Source organism: Cetorhinus maximus, chromosome 5 (genome assembly GCF_964194155.1).
Source record: "Cetorhinus maximus chromosome 5, sCetMax3.hap1.1, whole genome shotgun sequence".
Classification (NCBI taxonomy): domain Eukaryota; kingdom Metazoa; phylum Chordata; class Chondrichthyes; order Lamniformes; family Cetorhinidae; genus Cetorhinus; species Cetorhinus maximus.
This window is the reverse complement of record NC_135883.1, coordinates 146695754-146715233: the sequence shown is the minus strand read 5'-3', so window position 1 is coordinate 146715233 and position 19480 is coordinate 146695754. Positions and strand designations below refer to the sequence as shown.

The 19480-nt window shown below is 42.8% G+C and overlaps 1 protein-coding gene across 2 annotated transcripts in view; it reads left to right on the top strand.

Moving 5' to 3' along the window:
* Positions 1-11621: 11621 nt before the first annotated feature.
* The window catches only part of nphp1 (nephronophthisis 1), a 123472-nt gene continuing 115613 nt past the window's right edge, over positions 11622-19480 (top strand). For both annotated transcript variants that reach the window (XM_078542635.1, XM_078542636.1), the window contains exons 1-3: positions 11622-11806; positions 13603-13661; positions 17093-17153. In XM_078542635.1, the coding sequence (XP_078398761.1) occupies positions 11744-11806; positions 13603-13661; positions 17093-17153 (183 nt within the window). In that variant the 5' untranslated portion in view covers positions 11622-11743. The remainder of the gene's footprint in view (positions 11807-13602; positions 13662-17092; positions 17154-19480) is intronic.

Genomic DNA, 19480 nt, shown 5'->3' with positions numbered 1-19480 from the left:
CCTGGATGGAGTTGAGCTTCTTGAGTGTTGTTAAAGCTGTACTCATCCAAGCAAGTGGAGAGTATCTCATCACACACCTGTAGATGGTGGAAAGACTTAAGGGAGTCAGGTGAACATTGGCCACAGAATTTCCAGCCCCTTGTAGCCATAGTATTTATGTGGCTGGTCAAGTTAAAGTTTCTGATCAATAGTAACTGCCAGAATGTTGATGTTGAGTGATATCATTGAATGTGAAGATGAGATGGTTAGATTCTCTCATTGGAGATGGTCGCTGTTTGCGATTTGTGTGGTGAAAAGGTTGCTTGCCCAAATCTTCCTCTCTGGATAGCACTGATTCAGGTTGGAATATGGTTTCATGGCTTTTGTAGCTCCCCCAAGAGACCAATCTTGTGTGAAAAATCTTTGGAGTGGACCATTTAACTGGGAGTGGTTGATGAGAATCACAGAAGAGTCTAATCCTGCTTTTATCCAACATTGAAACATGTATTCTTTCCAGAAGGCTAATGATCAGGAGTGCTTGGCTGATTTGCACTACATACTAGATTATTTGTTCCCAAGTTCATTGAACATCATGCCCAAAAATGTTTTCTGCCTTGAGGGCCATTCTCTTGAGTTCCCCCAAGCTTTAAATGGTTACCTTTTACTAGTCCCCTAGATTGACATGTATCATCTTGATGGTGATGGCAGACTATTCAAAAAAAAAAAATGGAGGGGGTTGGGGGCATCATAATTTGGCCCAATAATGCTGATATTATAGATTGCTGGGTTGTATTCCACAGGGAACTACAGGCCAGTCAGTCTAACCTCAGTGGCGGGGAAACTATTGGAAGCAATTCTGAGGGACAGAATTAATCTACACTTGGAGAGGCAGGGATTAATCAAGGACAGTCAGCATGGTTTTGTTAAGGGGTCATGTCTGACAAAATTGATTGTATTTTTTGAAGAGGTGACCAGATGTGTAGATGAGGGCAATGCATTTGACGTAGTCTACTTGGACTTCAGCAAGGCTTTTGATAAGGTGCCGCATGGGGGACTGATAACGAAGGTAAGAGCCCATGGGATCCAGGGCAATTTAGCAAATTGGATCCAGAATTGACTGAGTGGCAGGAAGCAGTGGGTGATGGTCGAGGGGTGTTTTTGCAGCTGGATGCCTGTGTCCAGTGGGGTTCCACAGGGATTGGTGTTGGGTCCCTTGCTGTTTGTGGTATACATAGACAATTTAGACTTGAATGTAGGAAGGTTGATCAGTAAGTTCGCAGATGACATGAAAATTGGTTGGGTGGTAAATAGTGAGGACGATAGCCTTAAATTACAGGAGGATATAGACTGGTCAGATGGGCTGATCAGTGGCAAATGGAATTTAATCTGGATAAATGTGAGGTGATGCACATTGGGCAGGTCAAACAAGGCCATGAATGGTAGGACCCTAGGAAGTACCAAGGATCAGGGGGACCTTGGTGTGCATGTCCACCGGTCCTTTAAGGTAGCGGGACAGGTAGATAAGGTGGTTAAGAAGGCATATGGGATACTTGCCTTAGCTGAGGCATAGAATATATGAGCAGGGAGGTTATGCTGGAACTGTATAAAATGCTGGTTAGGCCACAGCTAGAGTATTGCAAGCAGTTCTGGAATCCGCATTATAGGAAGGATGTGATTGCAGAAGAGAGATTGCAGAGGAGATTTACCAGGATGTTGCCTGGGCTGAAGACTTTTAGTTATGAGGAGCGATTGGATAGATTGGGGTTATTTTCCCTGGCGCAAATGAGATTATGGGGGGACATGATTGAGGCGTATGAAGTTATGAGGGGCATAGACAGCGTAGGCAGGAAGGAACTTTTCTCTTCAGCCTTCTATCTGAAACTCCAGGGGCCAGGTTGAACACACCTACATGTTAAGGGCTAGTTTACCACCACATTGCTGGAAGGGTCAACAGATTATGGAAATCCTTTATGTCATACACAACTAAACTATTTCCCTGTTTAGCAGGTATGTGTGTGTACGGTCAGGCCGACATAAATTTGATCAGATTCTTCTGTCTGACATCAGGGTCACCTTCTGCCAGGAGTTTCCACAACTTTTTTGAGAGTTGGGGAGCCTGAAGATCAAATATCGTATTTCTCTGCTCCCAGGTGCCATGCCAGTGTGTATGTTCACTGCTAGAGGGTATTGCTGAAGGTTAAGGAGGAACTTGACCGCATGTCACGTAGGGGTGTTATTTCCCTGGTCACACGACAAACTCGCTGGTGTTCTGGTCTGGTCACCATCCAAGCCTAATGGCCACCTCTGGCCTTGTGTGGATCTTACTCAGCTTAACACAGTTGTGCAGAGAGAAATCCACCTGACAGTTTGGCCAAGTTTGCCAATAGTGACTTTTTACTTAGCTCGATGCGAAAATTGGGTTCTGCCAAATACCCCTTGACACGGAATCTAGGCTCTTGATGAACTTTATCACACCCTTTGGTTCATTTTTTTTGCTTTAACTGCCTCCCTTTCAGTGTCACATCTGCCCCTGAGATATTCCAATGTACCATGTCAACAATCCTTGAGGGCAAGCAAGGTGTTATCTGCCATATGGATGACATCCTCATCAATGGCTCTAGAAGAGCCAAACATGACAGGAGGATCAGAGAGATCTTCAAGGTGCTCCAGAAGCAGGTCCCATTCTCAACGACAAGTGTGAATTTGCCAGGACCAATGTAAAATTACTGGGACACATCATCCAATGCATGGCATTACAGCTGACTTCCAGAAAATGTAGGATTTATTCAACCAACATGCATCACCGATGTTCAATGTTTCTCAGGGATGGTAAACCAGATGGAAAAGTTTATCCCTAACTTAGCCACACTCACGGAATCCTTAAGAGATCTCAGGTGGAAGAGCCAATAATGGTTCAGGGGCGCAGAACAAATCGAGGCCTTTCAATCCACTGAAGATCACCTAATCTCTGATGTCCTATCGCACTATGACCCTACGTTGCCTACAGTTGTTGCTGCAGACACTTCCTCTACAGGCCTTGGTGGTGTTCTTATCCAGCTGCAAAAGAATGGTGAGAGAAAACCTGTCTATTTTGCTTTGAAAGCTCTCACAGAAACAAAGTCAGGCTACTATTGAGAAAAAGTGGTTACGTAGGCTGTCGAGTGCTTTTCAGGTTACCTGATGGGGCTACCCTTCCTGGTGGAAGCCGACCACAAGCCCCTCACAATACTCCTCAAATCCACTGAGACTAAGATGCCCAAATGTATTCAATGATTTTGCCTCTGGTTGATGCGGTATCAATGTACTTGTCTATTCATCGGACAAGTCACAAACCATATCTGATGTACTCTCCAGAGCCCCGGTTGGCCATGCTATTGCCCTCAATTCTACATTGGTGTCAGAAATAGAAGCATTTTTCTCCACTGTCCATATACACCATGAAGCTCCAGGATGTTTTGACGTGTCAAAAAGAGGATGTTGAGTGCGCTCAAGTGTGGGAGTTCTGTCTCCAAGGGTGGTCCAAATACAATCCTACCTACTGTCTTATCTGCAAATACTATGAGCAATGAATCCATCTGACAGTTGTGGACAACCTCCTGGTTTATGACCATCATTTAGTCATTCTAAGTCCCATGTGACAAGATATTCCCCACAGTCTCCACGGAGGTCACCTGGGCATTGATAAACGCAGATTGAGAGCAATGCAATCAATGTGGTGGCCAGGTATCAAACAAGCAGTCCAGGATTTTGTCCTATCCTCCCACACCTGCAGCATTCACTGTCTGACACCAACAGAACCCCTGGTACCATCAGTCTTTGCTCATGCCCCTTGGCAGAAGTTAAGACTCGACATCTTTGGCTTCCTTGGCAAGACATACCTTGTGGTTATTATTATTCTCTATGGTTAGAGATAATCAGGCTTCATACAACCACATGGGAACTCATCATCAAAGCGCTACAAATCATCTTATATGCCCACAGGTTCCCAGATGAAATTATTTCAAAAAATGGGCCCTAATTTGCCAACAATCATTTTTGGAAGTTCACTGTTGATAGTGGAGACCTCTCATGTTGTCGCCAGCTCCCCTCTTCACCCGCAAGCTAATGAAGAAGCTGAGTGAGCAATCTACACCAGTAAAGATCTGGTGTCCAAGAATTCGGATTGGCATGCAGATCTCATGCAGTATCGGGCTACTCCCCTAGCCAATGGGTTCTCTCTGGTCAAACTCCTTATGGCCGTCGTTTAAAAACGTGTTCCCTATTGCCTGCTAACCTTCGCAGAATCACACAACTGTCATAGCACAGAAGGAGGCCATTCTGCCCATTGTGTCCGCACCAGCTCTCTGAATGTTTAGTTCAATCACTTAGTGCCATTCTCCCGCCTTTTCCTGTGAAATTGGAGTTTGCAAAAAGAAAAAGAAGTAGAGGGAGGATTGAGCAGAGGCAACTATAAACAATCCTAGGAAAATATGAAGAAGCAATTTTTTTGCTTGAGTGGGGCAACTAACACAGCACGGACAAAGTAAAGCAGGAATAACAATCTTTTTGGGCTTTGATGGGAAATAAGAAAAGTACTACAACCCTGTGACTCAAATCAGGAAATTCGATGGCTTTAAGCTTTTTAATAAGCCATTCTAGGCTAAATTGGATGCATACATATTTTTCATTCTGCTGCGACATGACTGATCAACCATTCTCATGGCAACACAGCCAACTCAGAGAAGATAGCTGCCAGCATCAACACGCCAATAAATTATATTACTTTCTGGAATCAACTGCCTTGAAATTATGCCTTGGGGTGCTGGCATATGAATTGTTAACAAGTTCATCTGAAGTGTCTTCCTCTGCTGCTGTAATGGGAGGCTTTAAAAAATGGGTTAATGCCTCATGGTAACAAAACAAAAAAGTCACACACACTCCTTAATTGCTTGCATAACTATTGTTTTGTAACTCCAAAGCCAAATAGTAAGCAATGAGAAGTGTAGAAAAATGGATGGAGTGACAAGTAAGAAAATACATCTTTAATTAGAAACCATATTTTTTGGTTTATTGCACTGAGTTTTGCTACTCAAATTTATGGTATTTTGAATATTAAAGATCTCTATTTCAGTGGACAATACAACATAATTTACAGAAGGATTATTGTGTCACACGTGCCTTTCTAAGCAACTGTGCAAATAGAATTGTAAAATATAACAAAGGAAAGCTGAACTAAACCCCAACGCACAAAGGCAAACAGGACAAGTTTTCTTCTCATGCAAATGTGCAGTCATTTCAAAATGATTTATATCCCAGCACATTTTAGATAGGAAATATAAATGTGGTGCCAGTATTCTGTACAATATGTAAATGAAATATTTTTTCCTAATGTTACTGTGGGATACTTTAAAGCAGGCTTGTGGGGGCTCTGTTGTGTGTGTGTATGTGTATGTGTGACTAATTAAATTAAACTAAAGACGGTCAGACTGCAAGGTTTGGATCATCAAAGGGGTTAAGTGTAAAAACAGGCATTTTGAAATGGAAATGGATGAGCTAAGTAAGATAGGTAAGTAGGTAAGAGCTAGCGTTTACATTTATAAATAAGTTGAGAGGTTATTTGAATTTCAAAGGGACATGAGAAGATGTTTTACAACTGGCAAAATAGGTATGGCAAAGTTCTTAAGTTTATTTTTCCTGTAAGTGCTGGTAATAAGGACAACATGAAAGATTTTTATATTCTGGGAAAGGTAACTTGCAAAGAAAGGGTGAAACAATGTGGTTTCCAGATCAAAAGGGAGAAAATATATTTAAAGAATGATGGAAAGCTGTATGGGGAGTGACCATGTGAGATCTTAAAAGGTGAACTGTGTGAAACAGACCTGTGAAAAAGCAGCCTCTAGCCACCCCAGACAAGTGATTGCTTGTTCTGGACAGCAAAGTTTGTGAAAAGTCTTGGAATTCCATTGTCAAGTGAGAGGGAGAAAGAAGTTGTGAAACACCTCCCTTATAGCAACAGTGGGTGCTTGTGGTAATATTGCTGGATGTTTTATAAATTAAGAATCTATTTGGACTGTTGCCTGAAAGGGGTGTGTAGTTGGGAGTCTAGTTAAGTAGAAATCCTTTGGGAACTGTTATAAGACTAAGTTTAACTGTTATCTTGTGTGTTTAACTTTTTCTTTTCTTTTGTTGATAAATGTTTTAATTTAATCTTTAAAATCTCCAAAAGGTGGTAGTGGACTCTACTTTTAATTTCAGTACACAAACCTTCTCTTAATAAATACAAGTTGAAAAATCATTGTGATAGCTTGGCCAAGTTTCCCTTTGGGATTTGGTCAGCCTAGCAAATATCACCTACAATATCATAACAAATAGTTCTTCTGATGCAAACAGACTCTTCCATGTGCAAGTCATCAAATCAATTCGGTAAACAAGTTCTGTCAAACGTACGCACACTTCCCCAAGAAGATAGTTCTTTTAATCCACCTCGACAACGCTGTAGATCTTGCTCATGAATCAAAAACATGCAACATAACCAACAGTCCCTGTGAATAGGAAGAAGATCAACATCATTATCATTGTGTATCCAAAGTACAGAATAATGCTGTCAGTGCCTGTTACCTAGAGTTCAGAGATTCAGATATTAAGAAATATACTGTTGTAAACCCACTAGTTAGTAATGATAGCCATTGCCAGTGGTAGTCCTCAGCACAAAGATGTAAATATCAGAGAAGAACAGTTGCCTCCGAGCAGACGAGAATATTGACCCGAAACAGGAAACCAAACACCTGGTGAGATCATATACTATTAAGAATGAAGAAAAGCTGAATGAAGATACATCCAAATGGCTGTATCCCACCCATAACGATTCCAGGCACAGAATTTGTGTAGAATTATTGTTCAGGGATGTGGTGTGTGATCTGACTGATGCGAACGAGATGCTCCATTGTATGTTTCTTGAAGCCAAAATAAGCACTGAAGGTCAGAGGCACTGAAATGCCAAACTGCAATGCAAGGATGGCAATCTCTGTTCCAAAAGGTATAGTTGCTGAAGATCCTTCTCACCGAATCAGATTCATGATAAAGAAATCAGCAAAAACAATCCCTGGGCACAGAAAATAAGTCAATAATACATTTGTTTTCCATTTCTCCCCACCAAATGATTTGTAAAAGCCTGAAGTCATCAAAAGAAGCTAGGTGCTTGACATGTTAATAGCCTGCTGGGTTCCCAAGCTATCAACTGCATATCACCCCCGCTGGCCCTAACACAGTGTAGGCAAAAGAGCTGAACTTCTAGGAAAAACAATGCCAAAAGTACAGTACCAGGCACAGAGCGAAAGCTTAGAGGGCGGGGGGGTTCGGCTGGAGAATGAGGCAGTCTCAATGAAACTAACATTTTAAAAATTAAATTTTTGTGGTTTATTGTAAAGTAGGTTTATGAGGGTAAGCATGGTTGGATGTGTATGTGATTTAATTACATTTGGAGTCAATGTGACTTTAATCTGCATATAGGTTGGGCAAATCAAATTAGTAACAATACCATAGAAGAGGAATTCCTGGAGTGTATATGGGATGGTTTTCTAGACCAATATGTTGAGGAACCAACTAGAGAACAGGCCATCCTAGACTGGATATCGTGTAATGAGAAAGGAATAATTTGCAATCTAGTTGTGCGAGGCCCCTTGGGGATGATCAACCATAATATGATAGAATTCTTCATCAGGATGGACAGTGACGTAGTTGATTCTGCGACTAGGGTCCTGAATCTTAATAAAGGAAACTACGATGGTATGAGACGCGAGTTGGCTATGATGGAGTAGGAAATGTTATTTAAAGGGATGACGGTGGATAGGCAATGGCAAATGTTTAAAGAGCGCATGGGTGAACTGCAACAATTGTTTATTCCTGTCTGACACAAAAGTAAAATAGGAAGGGTGGCCAAACCATGGCTTACAAGGGAAATTAGAGATAGTATTAGATCCAAGGAAGAGGCATATAAATTGGCCAGAAAAAACAACAGACCAGAGGATTGGGAGCACTTTAGAATTCTACAAAGGAGGACCAAGGGATTGATTAAGAAGGGGAAAATAGAGCATGAGAGTAAGCTTGCGGGGAACATAAAAACTGACTGTAAAAGTTTCTATAGGTATGTGAAGAGAAAAAGATTGGTGAAGACAAATGTAGGTCCCTTACAGTCTGAAATAGGGGAATTTATAATGGGGAACAAAGAAATGGCTGACCAACTAAATACATACTTTGGTTCTGTCTTCACAAAGGAGGATATTAATAACATACCAGAAATGTTGAGGAACACAGGGTTTAGTGAGAGGGAGGAACTGAAAGAAATCAATATTAGTAGGGAAATGGTGTTGGAGAAATTGATGGGATTGAAGGCCAATAAATCTCCAGGGCCTGATAATCTACATCCCAGAGTACTTAAGGAAGTGGCCCTAGAAATAGCGGATGCATTGGTGGTCATCTTCTGAGATTCTATAGACTCTGGAACAGTTCCTACAGATTGGAGGGTAGCTAATGTAACCCCACTATTTAAAAAGGGAGGCAGAGAGAAAACAGGGAATTATAGACCAGTCAGCCTAATGTCAGTAGTGGGGAAAATTCTAGAGTCCATTATAAAAGATTTAATAGCTGAGCACTTGGAAAACAGTGGCAGAATCGGGCAGAGTCAGCATGGATTTACGAAAGGGAAATCATGCTTGACAAATCTACCGGAATTTTTTGAGAATGTACTAGTAGAGTTGATGAGTGGGAGCCAGTGGATGTGGTTTATTTGGTCTTTCAGAAGGCTTTCAACAAAGTTCCACATAAGAGATCAGCGTGTAAAATTAAAGCACATGGGATTGGGGGTAGTGGATGGAGATGGATAGAAAACTGGTTGGGAGACAGGAAACAAAGAGTAGGAATAAATGGGTCTTTTTCCGAATGGCAGGCAGTGACTAGTGGGGTACCGCAGGGATCGGTGCTGGGACCCCAGTTATTCACAATATATATTAATGATTTAGATGAGGGAGCTAAATGTAATATCTCCAAATTTGCAGATGACACAAAGCTCAGTTGGTGAGCTGTGAGGAAGACGCAGAGACGCTTCAGGGTGATTTGGACAGGCTGAGTGAGTGGGTAAATGCATGGCAGATGCAATATAATGTGGATAAATGTGAGGTTATCCACTTTGGTAGCAAAAACAGGAAGGCAGATTATTATCTGAATGGCTATAAATTGAGAGAGGGGAATGTGCAACGAGACCTGGGTGTCCTTGTACACCAGTTGCTGAAGGTAAGCATGCAGGTGCAGCAGGTGGTAAAGAAGGCAAATGGTATGTTGGCCTTCATAGTAAGAGGATTTGAGTACAGGAGCAGGGGTGTCTTGCTGCAATTATACAGGGCCTTGGTGAGACCACACTTGGAATATTGTGTGCAGTTTTGGTCTCCTTATCTGAGGAAGGATGTTCTTGCTATAGAGGGAGTGCAGCGAAGGTTTATCAGACTGATTCCTGGGATGGTGGGACTGACATATGAGGAGAGATTGAGTCAGTTAGGATTATATTCGCTGGAGTTCAGAAGAATGACGGGGGGGAGGGGGATGGAGATCTCATAGAAATCTATAAAATTCTAGCAGAAAGGAAGTTTCCGATGGTGGGGGAGTCCAGAACTGTCTGAGGATACGGGATAGACCATTTAGGACTGAGATAAGGAGAAATCTCTTCACCCAGAGAGTGGTGAGCCTGTGGAATTCGCTACCACAGAAAGTAGTTGAGGCCAAAACATATGTTTTCAAGAAGGAGTTAGATATGGCTCTTGGGGCAAAAGGGATGAAAGGATATGGGAAGAAAGCCGGAGCAGGCTATTGAGTTGGATGATCAGCCATGATCATAATGAATCGAAGGGCTGAATGGCCTACTCCTGCTCCTATTTTCTATGTCAAGTAGGCTGCAAGCTTGAAATCATCAAAAGAAACTAGGTGCTTGACAGGCTAATGAGTAAACATGGATGTTGGCTTAGTTTGTAAGGTATGAAGGGAAGTTGCATTTTTAGATAAATGAAGAGATTTGGATTTCAAAGGGATCTTAGTCTGTTTGTAACTAGCCAGATAAGCAAGGCTAAGGAATATATTAATTTTACCCAAAGGTTACTGACAGTATTGGCAACATGATAGTTTTTATGTTATGAGGAAGAAACAGTTTCAAAGACTTATGGAACAATAGAATTTACATATTAAGAGAGTAACATACATAAAGGAGAATGAAAGGTTATGTGTCAGAAAGGCCATGTAAGATTTAACAGGAGTGTGTGAAATCATCTTAATGAAGCCTCCAGCATTTGTGCATAAGTCTGCTATATAATGAAACTGAAGTTGGGGAAAAGCCATTTGGAATTCCACTGTCAAGTGGGTATTGTGTTAATTTTCTGGTTCTATTTTAAGTTCAAAGTCCATTTAGGACTGTTGCCTTAAAAGGGGTGTAACTGGGAGTCAGATTAATTAGGAATTTTGGTAGTTTTTATAGTAGTAAGTAATTGCAGTCTTATGTATGTGCTTGACATACTTTATTTTGTCAGTAAATATTTTAACTTAATTTTCAAAATCTCTAAAGGAGTTGGTGGACTTATTACTTCTGAATTCAGTGCACACATCTCATGATAAATACAAATTGCAAAACCATTGTGATAGCGTAACCAAGTTTTCTTTGAGGACTTGGTCCGCCTGGCACACATCATCTGCCACGTCATAACTGGCAATAATATAAATAGTTTAAAACAAAGGACATGTAAATAGGTAAAGCGATAGTATCATATTGTAGCAAAAAGCTAGTTTACTCGGTGGTGGGGGCAGGTGTAGAAGAAGGGTTCAATGAATGCATTTGCTAATCTATGGGGGCACATGATGTCGATGCATCAGTGATGTCAGGCAGTTGTGTGTGGAACATGGTAGAGGGCGGATGGGCAACCCTGAGGGGAGATATGTCTTCCCGGTACCACACTATTGTTACGATCCCCACCTGAGGTTACCACTGGACAAACCTGATCTCAGGATGGAACCCAGCTTGATAGATCCTAACTTCTATTTGTTTGTTTAGATATGTAGAGAGTGGCTACTGAACAGAGTCACCAAAGTCAGCTGGTGAACTTCTAACAAAAAAAATTTATTGAACAAGAAAAGATGAACTATATTACAATACTCCTTCATCCACAACTATAACCTTACAGATATATACAGATTTTTAAGGATAACACAAGTTACAAAAGCTATCTTATACTTTAATGTTCACAGTAAATACACAGTCCATGTAAACCTATAGCAACCTGTGGTCAGACACACTACACTCTGAAATCAAGTGACAGATACTACCTCAACCAGATGCTATGGATCTCTCCTCAACTCTGCCTCCCCACCGCCCCCACCCTCCCCTCCCCCCTCTCCTCCCTCCCCACCCTCTCCCCCCCCACCCCCACCCTCTACCCCCCCCTCTATGCAATGCTAGAGGATTTAACTACCAGTGAACCTCATCCGTACAAAGTTTGAAGCAGCTCGGTGTATACACAGTGCGGTGCATAGAGCGGGGCAGCCCAGCTGACCCCGCCTCCGGGCCCGCGTGCGGGAGGGAGTCGCGCGCGTGGGGCCTCCCGGGCGCACGTAGGCGCGCGGCTGTGACGTCAGGGCGTGGGCGCAGCTGCCATGGCGACGGCCGGAGCCGCGAGGCAGGGGAGCGGCCGTTAAAGAGCGGAGCCCCGATTCCCTCACAAACCTCCCCCCCGCGAACTGTGACCGAGCGGCCATGGCCTTGCGGAAGGGGCCACTGCGGTCGGCGCAGCTAGCCATCGACAGCCTGCAGAACCAGGTAGCAGCAACTGAGAGCCGTGATTTACCCCCTTCCATTCCTGCTTAGGCTTTTCCTCCGGTCATCTATGGGTCTGCTGCAGACTGACTGATAGAGATTGGGTCGCGGTGATTAGTCAGCCAGCCCACACTAGTAACATGGGACAGACTGGCGGCCAGTGGCTGAGTTCATAGCACCCTCGCCTTTGAATCAGAGGGTTGTGGGTTCATGTCCCACTCCCGGAAAACCAAGAACTGTGATTGTACTCGAAAGAGTTGCAATCTGTGACTGTTGATAACTCGAAAGAGTTTCCTGTAGAAGGCGACCTGGATTGGCTCTGGGTCTTTAATTTTTTTTGGTCTGGCAGCGCCTATGTTCCAAAGAGCAACAATAACTTGCATGTATATAGCGTCTTTAATATAGACAAATGTCCAGAGGCAAAGAGAATCAACATTGGCCCAAAGGAGCTATGTAGAAGGGTAACCAAAGACATGGTATAAAATAGGGGCTTTAAAGGAGGCGAGGTAGTAGTAGCAAATTGCTGCATTTATTGTGTATAATAGTGTCGTGCAAGTGGTTATTTGCAACTGCGCTGTAAATTTGTTGGACTCCAATCTCACCATGGTAAAGTGTGGAATTGAATTGACAAGTGGTGCTGCCAAAGACTGATCAATAAACTTGCTCTTCTGCCATTAAAATCCAAACTCGATCAGTAATTCCCTTCAGACAGGAGCGTTCCTGTTAAAATGCACACATGCCAAGCTATGCTACAATCTGGAATATGCAGAGCATTAAAATAAACAGTAAGGTAAAAGCTATTCTGTTGAAGAGTCATACGGACTCGAAACGTTAACTGTGTTCCTCTCCGCAAGATGCTGCCAGACCTGCTGAGTTCTTCCAGGTATTTTTATTTTTGTATTAAAATAAACAGGCAGCTCACAACTTTGTCAGTTGGCTGGAGAAAATTTCTGTGTAATGTAAGTCATGACGGTTCAAATGTAAATTGCCCATGGACAAAAAAAGTAGTGTTCAGTGTAGTGTGTAGTCTGTTCAGTCCAAAAACATTTAGGAGGGAATGTTGCCCACCACCCTTCCCTATTCTGGCCGACATGTAACTCTTAATGTCTTCTGAAGTGGCTTAAAGCTCCTCATTGTAAAAGATGGACAATAAATCCAGCATAACATTTTTTCTGTTGGACATGGAGGAATGAGAGATTGAAATGTGCGCTTGTTCATTTTACCAAAGCTGTGTGTGATCTAACATGATTTATGCCGCTGAATTGTGCACGTCCAAAGAAATGAAGTGGTTTAATTGAAGATTGAATCATTTGTATTTGTATCGTCTATGGCAAAAAAAATCAACACCACTGTTTTCAACTATGTATTTGTAGCACATTGGATTGTGTGCATGCAGGATTCATCCCTCTTACAATGAGAAAACCATAAAGCCTAATGTTAACTGATCCTTTAGAATGTACAACCACAGACACTGTCCTCTTGACACCATTAGTTCCTATGAGGAAAGACAAAAAAAAAATCTGGCTGTTTTTGGAAATTCTTGAAATATATAACTTATGCTGATCGCGATTACCTATAATGCCTCACAGAATATTCTTAATCTGTGTTCAAGCCCCAGAGTTTTCATAAAAATGTAGGATTATCGATCAGGCTAAACCATAGAGAACATCCTTGAATTTCATGATTGGTTCAAAGTGCTCCATGGAAAATGTTTGTCATCTATGTATTCACTGATCTACAAAACATCACACTGTGACAAAACATACACAAAATGTGTTTTCATTATTTTGTATCTTAAGGTTGATATCTTGTTAAAGGAAGTTAAACAGCATGATAAAAGAGAGGAAGTTTATGAGAGGTAAGTTGCTTGTTTGATGATTTAGAAGTTTTTATTATTAACACCTACATCCGTGATTCCTCTGACACCCTACATCATATCAACAATTTCCAGTTCCCTGGCCCCAACCGCCTCCTCTTCACCAAGGACGTCCAATCCCTCTACACCTCCATCCCCCACTGGGATGGTCTGATGGCTCTCCGCTTCTTCCTCGAACAGAGGCCCGAACAATCCCCATCCACCACTACTCTCCTCTGTCTGGCTGAACTTGTTCTCACACTGAACAATTTCTCCTTTAACTCCTCTCACTTCCTCCAAATAAAAGGTGTGGCTATGGGTACCCGCATGGGCCCCAGCTATGCCTGTCTCTTTATGGGGTATGTGGAACATTCCTTGTTCCAGTCCTACTCCGGCACCCTCCCACAACTCTTTCTCCGGTACATCGATAATTACTTCGATGCTGCTTCATGCTCTCGTCTGGACCTGGAAAAATTTATTAATTTTGCTTCCAATTTCCACCCCTCCATCATTTTCACATGGTCCATCTCTGACACTTCCCTTCCCTTCCTTGACCTCTCTGTCTCAATTTCTGGTGATAGACTGTCCACCAATATCCATTACAAGCCTACCGACTCCCACAGCTACCTCGACTACAGCTCCTCACACCCAGTTTCCTGTAAGGACTCCATCCCATTCTCTCAGTTCCTTCGCCTCCGTCGCATCAGCTCTGATGATGCCACTTTCAAAAACAGTTCCTCTGACATGTCTTCCTTCTTCCTTAACCGAGGTTTTCCACCCACGGTCGTTGACAGGGCCCTCAACCGTGTCTGGCCCATCTCCCGCGCATCCGCCTTCACACCTTCCTCTCCCTCCCAGAAACATGATAGGGTCCCCCTTGTCCTCACTTATCACCCCACCAGCCTCCGCATTCAAAGGATCATCCTCTGCTATTTCCGCCAACTCCAGAATGATGCCACCACCAAACACATCTTCCCTTCACCCCTCCGGCGGCATTCCACAGGGATAGTTCCCTCCGGGACACCCTGGTCCACTCCTCCATCACCCCCTACACCTCAACCCCCTCCCACGGCACCTTCCCATGCAACCGCAGAAGGTGCAATACCTGCCCCTTCACTTCCCCTCTCCTCACCGTCCAAGGGCCCAAACACTCCTTTCAAGTGAAGCAGCATTTCACTTGCACTTCCCTCAATTTAGTCTACTGCAATCGTTGCTCCCAATGCAGTTTCCTCTACATTGGAGAGACCAAACGCAGACTAGGTGACCGCTTTGCAGAACACCTTCGGTCTGTCCGCGAGCATTACCCAGACCTCCCTGTCGCTTGCCATTTCAACACTCCACCCTGCTCTCATGCCCACATGTCTGTCCTTGGCCTGCTGCAATGTTCCAGTGAAGTTCAACGCAAACTGGAGGAACAGCACCTCATCTTCTGACTAGGCACTTTACAGCTTTCCGGTCTGAATATTGAGTTCTACAATTTTAGATCATGAACTCTCTCCTCCATCCCCATCCCCTTTCCGATCCCCCCCCTTTTTTTGCCAATAATTTATATAGATTTTTTTTTTCCCACCTATTTCCATTATTTTTAAATGTATTTTCATCCGTTGTTTTATCTCTACCTTTTAGCCTTTTTCGATTCCTTCACCCCACCCCACCCCCACTGGGGCTATCTGTAACTTGCTTGTCCTGCTTTCTACCCTTAATTAGCACATTCCTTAGATAATATCACCACCTTCAACACCTCTTTGTTCTTTTGTCTGTGACATCTTTTGGTTATCTCCACCTATCACTGGCTCTACTTGTCCCACCCCCCCCCTTAAACTAGCTTATATTTCACCTCTCTTCTATTTTTACTTAGTTCTGTTGAAGGGTCATTCGGACTCAAAACGTTTACTGTGTTCCTCTTTGCAGATGCTGCCAGACTTGCTGAGTTTTTCCAGTTAAGTGGTCTAGACAGGTTAAGTGAGTGGGCAAAAATGTGGCAGATGGAGTATAATGTGGGAAAATTATGCACTATGGCAGGAAGAATAGAGGAGCTGAATATTATTTAAATGGAGAAAGACTGAAGAAAGCTGCGGTACAGAGGGATTTGGGGGTCCTCGTGCATGAATCCCAAAAAGCTAGCATACAAGTTCAGTAGGTAAAAGGTAAGGCAAATGGAATGTTGGCCTTTATTTCAAAGGGAATGGAATATAAAAATAAGGAAGTCTTGCTAAAGCTATACAAGGCACTAGTTAGACCACACCTAGAATACTGTGAACAGTTTTGGTCCCCTTATCTAAGGAAAGATGTACTGGCATTGGAGGCAGTCCAGAGAAGGTTCACTCGATTGATCCCTGTGATGGAGGGATTTTGTTATGAGGAGAGGTTGAGTCGGTTGGGCCTGTACTCATTGGAGTTTAGAAGACTGAGAGGTGACCTCATTGAAACTTAAGACTCTTAGGAGGCTTGACAGGGTAGATGCTGAGAGGTTGTTTACCCTTGTGGGAGAGTTTCGGACCAGAGGGCATAATCTCAGAATAAGGGGGTGCCCACTTAAAACAGAGATGAGGAGGAATTTCTTCTCTGAGGGTAGTCAATCTGTGGAATTCTTTACCACAGAGGGCTATAGACGCTGGGTTGTTAAGTATATTCAATGCTGAGATAGACAGATTTTTAATCAGTAAGAGAATCAAAGGGCATGGAGAAAAGGCAGGAAAGTGGAGTTGAGGATTATCAGATCAGCCATGATTTAATTGAATGGCGCAGCGGACTTGATGGGCCAAATGGCCTACTTCTGCTTCTACGTCTTATGGTCTATAGAAACCCCAAATAGTCCAGTAAAAGTAAATAGTATAAAGTATATTATGGTCTTACTACAGAAACCAATTCCAACTACTCTTTTCAGCCAATGATGTTTTTAAATTGACGATCCCCTGAGTCCCCAGAGGAAATAGATTTCTCCGTTAACATTGTAAATAATTTTGATCAAGTAAAACACCTGTTTTATGTCTCATGTTGGCCATCTCTGCTGCAATATTGCAAGTCTGTTATTGTACCTGTAGCTACTCTTTCCTGGTATCTAGGTGAATCTGCGCTGTACGTTCTTGATTAACCTTTCACTGTGACCGGACTTCTCTCATGTACCAATGTCAAAGTCAAACAAGTAGCAATTGGATATAAAAATTATGGAATTTCATTATTATAATGAACTACAAATTTTCGTGTAACTTTTGCTTAAATTAATCCTCAGATTGTAGCTACCATTAGAACATATAACACTTTCAGTTTATAGCATATTTGGGTGAAAAAGCAGCAATTTAAAGCATGCTATCACACAGTTTATACGTGCATCAAAATGTGTTTGAGGTTATTAGTTTTACTGTTTGAATATTGCTGCTCATGATCTTTCTTTAAACTATTTACTTTTACTGGACTGTTTGGGGTTTCTATAGATGTATCCAGCTAAAGAAAATAGTGGATGAAAACCTGGTGACTCTACGCAAGTTGAAGAAAGTAAGTTTAAAATTTAATAAGCTTGTTACCTGTATCTCTTTTAGTGATTGTCTTGTAGCATTTCAGTTTTGCATCTTCCAGTTCCTCAGCCTGTATAATGATAGTAATATCTGTCCTATATATAGCTTGTTTGTAAAGAAATAAGGAAGTCTTTATGGTTACCTATTATGTGTGCACTTGGTGGGAATGTCAAAGATCTATATTATTAGGCTCTGGACCCCAAGATTTAAGAAAAATTTGGTTTTCAAACACACTGTTACAAGGTTTGCCATCGTGGAGCCTTTTTACAAACAGTGGTCCTTGATCAATCCAAGTAAATCCCAAGTATCTTTTAATGCTCATGTCACAAAGCAAGATCACATAATACAGGAAATGTCATTCAATTATTTATGCTCACTTGGCAGGGAAAAGCCATCCACTCTAGATGAGATTATCTTTAAAGGGGAGGCTGTTAAAGGGGCCATTCCCTTACTCAGGAATAAAAGTGTACATCAGCCTGTGGCTGACATATTGATGCACCCAACACATATTTCCTCCCTTCCAGCAGAGAGGCATCAGCTTTAGCAACCTGCACTGCAAGGCACAATGTGTGGGACGGGGCATTGTCATCCCCATGTGTCACTTTTGTGTGTCCTATGTTCATATACCAGGGCCTGAATTTTTGTAAAGGTGGAGATGTATGAAGTGCCATGGGGGATGGATTGGAGGACATGAGGTGGCATGGATGTGCCATAGTGTGTATGTGTGTGTGTGCATGTGTGTGTGCGCGCGCTGGAGGGCTGTTGTATCTAAACTTTTTTTTGCAATTTCGACACAGTGCTCGCACACTGAGGCTGGTATTCCGACTGCCCTGCCTCTACATTCGGCAGCTGCCACACTCGCTGTGGAGTCGCCCTCCATGACCCCCATTTTCACCTGCCCCCTCCAGACCAAAGATCCGACCTTCGGGGCACTTCCCCTGGGTCGGGTTTGTGGAGCTGGGAATTGTCCCACCTCTGTGCTCCTGAACTGGGGGTGAAGATTTAGGCCTAGGTCTGAAGTGACAAATTAGCAGGTAACACAGGCATTGTTTCTTCAAAACAAAAACAGAAACAGAAATACCTGGAAAATCTCAGCAGGTCTGGCAGCATCGGCAGAGAAGAGCACAGTTGACGTTTTGAGTCCTCATGACCCTTCAACAGAACTAAGTAAAAATAGGAAAGGGGTGAAATATAAGCTGGTTTAAGGTGTTGGTGGGGGGGGGGGGGGGGGGGGGCTGCGTTGTTAGGACAAGCAGTCAGTAATAGGTGGAGATAACCAAAAGATGTCACAGACAAAAGAACAAAGAGGCGTTGAAGGTGGTGATATTATCTAAAGGAATGTGCTAATTAAGAGTAGAGAGCAGGACAGGCAAGGTACAGATAGCTCTAGTGGGGGTGGGGTGAAATAATACTAAAAGGGCATAAAAGGTGTTTGGTGGTGGCATCATGTTGGAGTTGGCGGAGGATGATCCTTTGAATGCGGAGGCTGGTGGGGTGATAAGTGAGGACATGGGGGACCCTATCATGTTTCTGGGAAGGAGGAGAAGGTGTGAGGGCGGATGCGTGGGAGATGGGCCGGACACGGTTGAGGGCCCTGTCAACTACCGTGGGTGGAAAACCTTGGTTAAGGAAGAAGGAGAACATGTCAGAGGAACTGTTTTTGAAAGTGGCATCATCAGATTTCCAGCATCCGCAGTTTTTTGCTTTTATCTCATTGTTTCTTCTAGTTCACCTGGGCCCCAATTTTACTCTTGATGAGTTGGTGGCTGTTACTCTCTCAGTCTAGCGTTTAACCTTATGATGTTCTGCTTTGATCTGAAGCTCCAGCTCCTGCTGAATCAGCAACTGCTTGTTTTTCAGCTCTGTAAGTTCCCAGCAATCCAATTTGCAGTCTCAGGTCTTTAAGTATGTTAAAACATTTTTCCAGAATCTGCCTGACCCCTTGAAGCTTATTGTTTGGGGAAAAAATGGAATTAGGAAAAGAAAAGCTCAGTATATTATTTCTGTCTGCAAAGTGTTTTTGTCCTTTATTTCAGTTTCCCTGTTAGATAGGCTCTTCTCCAGCAAGACCTTGAGTTGTTTCAGTTTTTGGCTCATCTGGTTACTGTTGCTCATTCGATTCCTGCTGACAACCAGCTCCTTCTCAAATGGGAGGATCTCCTTAGCCTTCAGTTCCTGTCTGGTTAAAGGTGGCTTCAATTCTTTTCCATAAATATCCAACTGAAGAAGATTTGCCAAGTTGGTTTGAGAGGCTTGGTAATCCAACTGCAGTTCAGAGAGCTTCCCTTTATTCACAATCAATTGTTT